Below are 9,864 nucleotides of genomic sequence, written 5' to 3' on the forward strand. Positions count from 1 at the left end.
TTATTATCCAGGTTTTTTACATGAAAATTGTAAATTTTTATTTCTCATTTTATCATAATGTAAAAGATTGTATCAAATTTTATATAGATAAAGTTGCATGCTCAAATCAATATTGGAGATATGCTATTCTGGTTGGCAGTAAACAGTCGTTAATACTTTTAATTACACACATTTTCCCTGTGAGGCAATCCGACCAAAATATTGGCAAAGTTATCGAACTTTGTGTAAATAATAGATGGCGCTACGAACTTGACATCCGCTTGGGTGCGCGCCAATCAACAAAATGGCGTGAAAAATGTCACAGGATGTTTGTGTATTTGATGTAAATCATCTTTATCATCATGATGGAGAAACTGGCAGTCGAAGACTGCATGTGCCCAATATGTATGAGTATTCTGATCGAGCCAGTGACTATGCCATGCAAGCATACTCTCTGTATGCCGTGTTTCAAACAAAATGTGGAGGAAAGCAGTTTGAGTTGTCCACTTTGCCGGACAAGGATTTCAGTCTGGGCCAGACGAGCGACAAAGACTGGAAAACTGGTGAACGAAAAGTTGTGGGATAATATAAAATCCAGTTATAGAGATAAGGTTGATAAGCGGTTGGCAGGAGATGATGATGACGACAATGCAGGTACGAATGACAGCTCGGTCGGTGTTGATGATATGTTGACCTATTTTGGACAACACGGTGGTTTTTAGGTCATTTGATACGGAGAACGTCAATGCGACGACATACACTCTCACCAATGAAATGTTATACTCATAGATTCCTATTCCATTGTATTATTTTATAATAACTAGTGTGTTAACGTTAATTTGCAGGTTACATTGATTGATTATGTATTTTTGTACCATGCGTATACATATTATCTATAACATACGTATTTACAACACTAGGCTTAGTCAGTGGCGGATCCAGATTTTTTTATCGGGGNGGCTTCAGTAAACCACCACAGCCCGATACTTTTCTTTCATCAATTTCCCCACATAGACACACCCCCCCCCCGCCTGCTAGTACATGTTTACCCATTGTAAGCATTTCATGTTCGCATGTAAATATTGTTCAGGATAATCACTTTATTTTGAAGATAAGTAATTAAATTACACATAAATGTTGTGGTATAAAGCATTATACATGATCACTCCATAGTTCTACTAATTAGCTGGGTTAACACATACAAGTTCCTGAAGTAAATGTCCAATCCAAATTCAGTACTTTTTTTTAACTCCTGAAACCCTTTAAATATCTATACTTCTAAGTACAAGTATCATTGACAGGTCTATACAGGCCTGTCAGTCCTTTTTTTATAACTGAATACCCTTATCTTATATGAAATTATTATACTACCCTTGTTATCACCCACTGCACCTGTAAATAATTTTCACTAGTTATTGAGAAACAAGTCTTCTTCAATACCTCCTAATGCAACCGGAAGTGAAGTGGACAGAATTAAGAATCGCCTCAAGAAGCGACTGACGCTTACAACGGTGTCACAATCAATGAACCAATATTTAGCATATATTGGGTCAAGTTAGTGTACAAATCTGTAACAACATTGATTTACTTGCCCGAATGTCCTGCAATAGTTTTAAAATTTTGGCACACGCTGATATTATAATCGACTTTCAAACGAATGAATGATGTTTCTCAATTAATAAACAAATCAAGTAAACAAGTATTAAAGTAAACACCAAACAAAACTTTCCCAATTGAATATGAATAACTGGTAAATTTGACTGGAGATTAAATGATTAAAAGTATATATCATATGCTGACCATTAATTCACTGATATTTATTGATTACATACAAGAAATGAAACATGAAGTCATGTGTATATATTGATCTATTTTATTTCTCCCTGGTTTAAAAAACAAATAAAAATATAATCTGAAATTTGGTAATGAAGGTCAACAGATTAACCAAAACTAATACATATATGGAAAATTAAGATAACATCACATGTCATTTGTCAAAAACTAATACATATATATATATGGAAAATTAAGATAACATCACATGTCATTTGTCATGGTTGTTGTTTCTTCTATTTTTTCTCAAGAAATTTTGTGAAAGAGTTATTTTTTTACAGTATTAATTCCCTATTTCAACAATCATGTATTATTTTGATAACGGTATACTGACGTGTCAGTGAAGCGTTAATTAAATGTAATCTTAGATATTGAACACTATTGATCCTGCTCTAATATAGCCGGCATATATATAGGACCCATTCCTAGTTCTAACAATATGATGTTAATTTCCTCGTTGTTGGAAGCAACGTTAATGCTTCTAGTAGCTAGTTGTAACAGATTTAGTGCACATTTTCTCCAGTAACCAATCAATGTCTTTTCCACTTAATTGACTTATTGTTATACTCTTGATAAACATGCAGGGGGTGTAAAACATCATGTTTCTCACATGTAAATAATAACAAGGATATGATTGGCCACTTTTATTCAGCTATGATGTTGCACAATGATGCATCACTTGCATCTTCCATTGTAATGCCATGATCATTAGTCATTGCAATTGTTTCCAAGATAGGAAACAGGTATTAACCCTTAGAGTGCTACATTAAAATACATACGGTAACCAATCAGTGCTGAATTAATTAGGAAAAATTAATTTTCACTGCAGTTCAAATTTAGATATAACTTCATAAGTCACAATTTTAGTAAAAATATTGCAAAAATAATACTTGTGTTAATATTAAAACATATTAATACCAATGAAAATTGGTTATTTGATATGTTTTGATTAAATTTTAATCAACACGATTAGTTGTTGACAATATAAAATACCATTTTATAGAATGTGCAACTATAGTTGTGACTAGCAGTGGTGGCCACAGACATACAGCGCAACTATAGTTGTGACTAGCACTCAAAGGGTTAAGATATATTTATATATGGTATCAACCAACTGAGTTAAACTCTACTGCCTTGATTAAAATATGAAACATTATATATAAGTTATTTAAACCTCATGTATATCATTTTACTTTACAGTCTATCTGCCGATTATCCAGCTGTCCAATCCTGGAGAAATAAGGAAAGAGTATGAAGCTGAAATGGAGAGGGTAAAAAATATCTTTATAAATATGTAATCATTGGTTGATCTAGGATCACCAGAGTTCATAAATTAAGAAGTCATCGATCACTGTCTGAAAAATATGTTTCATTGCTGCATGATACAAAGTTAAAATTCCTTACGTTTGCAACAAACATTTTTGCGACTGGTTTGTAGTGGAGATTTACCACTCAATACACTTAACTTGCAATTTGATATTCATCACAATATTCACTCTTACACAAGTTTACCAAAATAATTCTAAATAATATTGCTGCAACCCGGAGTTCAATATTTATTATGTACATACATGTATGCATGTAGATAGTGTTTAGACTTAGCAAACTAACGGTTAAGGTTGAGCATTATTTTGCCAAAATAAATTGTCTGTTTATGGTTGCATGAGCAAAAAAATAAGGGTATGTAGGTGTTTTTTTTTTTATTGATTTGTTTTGGTATATTTTTGTGTACTGTGTGGTCATGTGATTATGGCCCTACTATTGTATGTAAAACAAAGAATTACATAAACAAGGTTCAGTTGGAGGCAAATTGTGCTCCATATGCTGACATTTAGCGCCAACACAGAGCTGGAAGCAATTTTGAAAGGCAGTATTTAGAAATATAATTAGAGACATTATGTTCAGTAACTAAAGAAAAAACATTTTCCTAATACTTGATCAATTATTGTGGTATACATATCACTTAATGTAAATCTTTGCAATAACCAACCTAACTTACTATTGTCACATATACATACAGTGAATTAATTTTGTAAGGAACTTTTTCAGCTTGCTAAGCAGAGAGAGTTGGAGAGACAGAAGGAGATAGAAGCAAGTGAAGTGCTCATCAAGAAGCTACAAGAGGAAGAGGTACACATGAGGGAAACAAGGCAGATGGAAATGCAGAAGATGGAGGAGGAAGATGGAAAGCTAGCCAAAGAATTAACAGGTGTCGTGGAGGAGGTACGGCAATGAGATTTGACCAAAAGGATCTGACCCATGATCAACTTTGAACCTTTTAAATAGATTGTATCCCCCTCCTACAGTCATTTTTAAAGTGTATTTAAACATGTATTAACTATTTACTTTTAATAACACCAATTTCACCAACTTCAAAAAACAGGGTTATTCAAATAAATCAAAATCAAATTGAGTAAAGAAACATAAAAGTTAACAAGTCATTTTCATCTTTCAACCTAGACAAGACGAAAAGGAAATCCATAGGCCAATTCCAATGGAAAATCAGATGTACCAATGATCGTTCTAGAATATGAATGTAAAGAGGAATAAAATAGGCTGTTTGTACAAAATTTCCACCCCTGGTACCCAAAATTTGAAACCGAACCATTACCCGGGTACTGAAATATTTATCCATGCACATCACATTGCTGTTCAGAGGGGTCTTTATAACTTTATATAGTGTATATGTCATCAAAAAAATATTTAAAAATAAACCAATGGAATACAACAAAATCTTGCTGACGGAAGCTTTGATTTCTTTAAATTGACCAGCAGTTATTATCTGAAAACTAACAAAAAAATCATGTCATCGATATACCCTGCTCACAGTGCAAAAGTCATAAACCATGACGTATAAAAGATGTCAAATTCAGCATCCGAAATATGCTTTGATTGCATTCAGTAGAGCAACCCCAGATACACAATGGATGCAAGTATAATCAACATAGCACTTGTAATAGCAAAGATCTAGATCAGAGTAGTTATTCTTAATCAGGTGCATGGACGGAGGGACAGACCCCATTTCTATATTTCCCACCAACTCCTTGAGCTGGGTATAATAGATTAAATCCTTTTATGCAAGTCAAAAGTTTTAACCTTTAGTTTGCACTATGAGCTGATTAGCATGTTGACACGATTACTGCACATGCAAAACCGAAGTTAACAAAAAAAATTTTGCTCACACATGTTTCATGCTTTACATCAGCATGCTACACGTTACAAAAAATTAAGATCACAAAATGTAACCGCGGGACATTGCAACGCTTTAAACCAATGTGTTTAGTGTTACGCTAGTCTTGTTATTTAGTAATTTCTTCACAAGTCTGACATGAATGACAGTTGCCGAGGAGAAACAAAATGGCAGGGATATTAATATGTTTTACTCTATTTTCCATTGTTGACCATGTCGATGATAGACATTATGACGGGTAGTGGTGTTTCGATGATCAAAAAAAGTCTATAAAGTCGATCGATATTGGTGAAAAAGTAAGTGCTCGATTACAATCTTTAATAATCGAAAAATCGAAAACTGCTTAAATATATGCTAAATTTACTTAAAACTGCAATGTATCCAAAAACATTTTTTATTCGTCCAGCATCAGGTGTAGGCCCATAAATTTCTCACAAATTTCAATCGTTCTCACGAAAAGAAACAATGTTTGGTAAATCTTAATGAATAAATAAAAGCTAAATGGATTCTCACTGACCTTGGTCATTAAGAGGTCTAAAATCACAGGCTAGCCACTTAAATTACCGGGTACAGGCCAAGCATATCATTCCAATAGTAGTTGTGAATGGCAGGCCGATTTGGCAACGAGTGGCTTGCTGTCATACCCACCGATGTGTGAACTGTTAAGCAATTAAATCAGAGATTCCCTGTCCAGTTGGGACTAGTTGCTAATTAATATGTGATGACATTAAATAGCCACATAAGAGCTGTTAGTTTATTACAAATGAAAACATGGTTGAATAAAACTGAAATATACATAGAGGCTATAAAATTGAAACCAGACACTGACATGGAATCCGTGATTTTTTCTCTCGTTGTCAGGATAGGACTTAAGTGTTTACATATTGGATATAAAAAATAATGGAAGTAGTAGGTATTGTATTTTTTTCTTCAACAAATGAAGATTAGATATTCCCAATGTTTGAGATATGTTTTTTTCTAACCTAGGTTAACAAGGATATCCCTCTTGAATTTTGACTTCTTTTAAACTCATTCTTATTATTTGTCTGTGATGGAACTATTGTGATATATTTACTTTTAAATATTGATAACTATTCTGAAGCGTACCCATGTGTAAACCTCGTCATAAAATCTTTTAAAATATCAATCTAATCTCTAATTTTGGTTCCAAAAGAGCTGGCTTCAGAATAACACAAATGAGATAATTCTATGCCGGATTATTTCTGTTTTAAATGTCTCACGATTTTCTCACTAATTTATAGAAAAAATCTCATTTTTTTTTACCAAATCTCACTAAATAAAACACTGAAAGAATTCACTATTTTGCACCGGAAAGTTATGGCATGTATGTTAAGACTGGAAGTGTGAATTTTTATAATTAGGTAAAGATAGCCGCATACTGTAGTTTCATATTTTTCTATACACTACACAATGTATATAATCAATTAATCGGTCATGACAAGTCTTCCGTTAATCGATTATAATATCTCATCCGATTCCCAACACTAATGACGGGTACCTGTAACATATTTTCAGACCCTGGTAACAGGGTTCCAACATAACCCAAACCATATGTGGTTACTGTTATCGTTGACATGTGAAAAACCCTGGTATGCTATTGTATATTTTTTCCAGACAGTCCTACTAAAATGTGTGATTACAAATAAATATTAACTGATGGGTTTTGTTGACAATGTTCATATGTTGAAAAATAGTTGTGATATATTTATATCAGTTTATGTTTGATAATAAGTATATTTGTTGTTACAAATTGCCACTTCCTACTGAAGATGATAAGTAAGTGTTATAATAATTGTCACAGTGCTGTGATGTGTATTGGAGAAAACCATGGTATACTGTGGTACATTTTCTCCTGCAGTGCCTACCATAAATTACATTCAACTCCTCAAAAATTATGTTTATCTAATTCACAGGCTGGCACAGACGCCCCTATCAACTTTCTAATGGCTGAGTCGCGATCAAGGTTGACGAGGTCTACATCAGTCAACACATGCAGTAGTAGCAACACTGGACGGTCAAGCAGTCTAAGACCAGTGTCCACCATTGAATCCTTCATCAGCAAGATGCGAGAGGCAGAGAAGCTAAAGGAGGCTGATCGAATCTCCAGTGCTTCATCATTACAATATATACATGGCACACCTGATAGGGATTTTTTTGGAAAATCTGAAAAATTCTTGAAGGTGGACACACTAAAAGACATTGATAGGAAATCAAGTGATTGTTCCCTTCCTTATCTGTGCAATGAGCAAGAAAAAGGTGACAGTAGTACAAACATGTCTGGTAAAAGCAAGTCTCGAGCAAGTTCTTGGAATTATGGTTTGGTCGATTTACACACAGAAAATGAGGGATTATTCTCGGATGAATTGTCCCGAGACTTGTCCAAAGTTTCATCTTTTTGTGCTACAGATGGACTTGTTTGTCTTGATACAGAGAGTAGTGGTGCCAGTAGATCAATTGTTTCTCCAGATATTGAAATTATCACTGACAAACTTCAAAATGAACTACTGGAAAATTCATCTCCATCTACATCGAAAATGGATCGAACGTCGTCTAAACTGTCTCGAACATCAAGTATACAGAGTGAAGACAGCATTACCCAGGAGTTGAATCACTTCAAACCAATAAATGTATGCCCTGTGACCCCACCGAGGAAACTGGCCAGTGGCAAAGTCATTGAACCGCCATTGATTCGTACCACGCCAAGAAATCTGAATAAAACCAGCTTTAGTTCTCCAACTAGTAATGAATTGTCGTTATCTGACCTAGACGCATGTAGTCCAATTATGCAAAGACGATTGTCAGAGCTTGAAGAAGAAAGAAAAATCAATGTGCGCCGATTGTCAAAATCAACTCTGACTGTCGAAAGATATGATGAGGATGGTACTGATGAAAATAATTCAGCTATACCTGGATATAGTGACAGCAAAAATAACTACGCAAAAGTGGAACACACACAGGTGTACAAGAGAAAAGCTATGGATATAGATGATATGGATATGAAAATATCATCTAATGAAGCTAGCACAGAAAGGAAACTGATGATTCCTCTTGAATCAAATATTGATGATTCAATGGATTTTGACATTCCACCCCCACTGTCTGAAAACAATAATATTATCAATGTTGACAGTGACAGTAGGAGCTCTTCTGGCTCAGCTTTGTTGAGGAAAAAGCAGAAGAAGATGGGAAAACTGAAACAGAAAGATAATGTCTCACAAACACATAATGTACGGAAGAAAGGCTTGTCAGAAGAGAAACACGGATGTGATTCATTCAGTCCACAACGATCCATCACAGACTGGGTGGTCAAGGGAGATAAGTCTTGTAGAGATTCAGGCAAGTCACCAAGTCTCTTTACAGAAACTTTGCAAGCAACATGTCTTGGAAGGGATGAGGTTGATGGAGATTTCAACAGTAACGCTAGGGCTAAAAAATCACAAACGAGAACAATTGATCACTTTATGACCAAAGTAGACAAAGAATGTAAGAAATCTGAACCTGGTTATTCAAAGAGAAAGAGAAAAACTAATCAAAACAATGCTTATGTATGGCCAGATTATAGTCCAAAGAAGCGAGACGCAGAGAAAACATCCAAAGACATCGTACCTGGTTTGTCAGATTTGGATGCAAGTACAAGTGAGAGTGATGATGAGATGAACTCAAGCCCAGAGGTTCCGAATCGGAAACGGAGGACAAGTAAAAAGAGATGTATTTCAGAAGTTGAAGATGAGAGAACTGATTTCAAAAGAAGGAAAGTGGACGAGGTTCCAAAAAGGAATCTGACAAAAAAGCTAAAAGCTCTGAAGAAAACTGGTTCTGGTCCTTCAAAAAATAGCAAGGGCAAAGTAAGTTTGAAAAAATGTAAGCAATTGACAGATTCTGTTTTATCGAGTGATATTTGTGATGTAACAGACACAAACTGTCTTAAGGTGTCCGAGTGTAATATGACAATACCTGTAGATGCAAACTTGAACATTGTTTGTATGGACTCTTCAGTAGAAGTGTTAGATATCTTAGATGCTAGGAAAAAGCAGGAAGAAATGGACGAACTGTTAGCATTAAAGCTTTCAAAGGAGTTTGCAATTGAAGCCAAGCTTGGATTGGCCGCATTTCGTTTCAAAGGAAGTGACAATGAGTATAAACTTAGACGCCATCCGCGCTCAAAACCTAAAAAGTTTGAGAAAGTTTTTGACACATAGCATTTTACCAATGTTTATGTAAATTTGATGTCATGTTTTACACCAACATTTAAATGTTCATTATATGTACTGTTAAAAGTTTAAACTTGCAATATCAGATATCTTTTAATATGGTACGGATAATTGCAATCACTTATTATGTACAGAATTTTAGTTTTATATAGTTGGTATATAAATAGAATGATAGGTCCTTTGTTCCTTTCTGCAAATAGAGCATTCTTAAACAATATTGGGTAGAATTAGAATGTCTTTTTCATTAAATATGGATGATTAAAATTGCTGTTCAGTATCTCTTTGACCTGTGTATAACACATTTTGATAGATAAGGTCACAAATTTAAAGCTGCTGTTGTTTATATCTTCGAAATGTAATATATGTTCTTGACCATCAGATTTAGCCATTCCTGCATGCACTATTCACCCTAATATTTAGGTCACCTGAGCTTTGCTCAAGTGACCTATTCTAATCACTTTTCGTCCGTCGTCGTCCGTCGTCCTTCGTCCATCGTCTGTCGTGTGTCGTGCGTAAACTTTTACATTTTCAACTTCTTCTCAAAAACCAGTGGATGGATTTTTTTCAAACTTGGTCAGAATCATCCTTGGTAGATGAGGCTTCAAAATTGTAAAATTGGGATTCCTACCC

The 9,864-nt window shown here is 34.6% G+C and overlaps 1 protein-coding gene across 1 annotated transcript; it reads left to right on the forward strand.

Moving 5' to 3' along the window:
* Positions 1-264: 264 nt before the first annotated feature.
* Positions 265-9,498, forward strand: LOC110462506. Its single transcript, XM_021516477.1, has 4 exons — positions 265-633; positions 3,013-3,083; positions 3,862-4,035; positions 6,937-9,498. Exons 1-4 carry the CDS (start codon positions 342-344, stop codon positions 9,220-9,222), a joined length of 2,823 nt encoding a protein of 940 aa, XP_021372152.1. The 5' UTR covers positions 265-341; the 3' UTR covers positions 9,223-9,498.
* The last annotated feature ends 366 nt before the right edge of the window (positions 9,499-9,864 follow it).

The sequence above is a fragment of the Mizuhopecten yessoensis genome, unplaced genomic scaffold (genome assembly GCF_002113885.1).
Source record: "Mizuhopecten yessoensis strain PY_sf001 unplaced genomic scaffold, ASM211388v2 scaffold10797, whole genome shotgun sequence".
Taxonomy (NCBI): domain Eukaryota; kingdom Metazoa; phylum Mollusca; class Bivalvia; order Pectinida; family Pectinidae; genus Mizuhopecten; species Mizuhopecten yessoensis.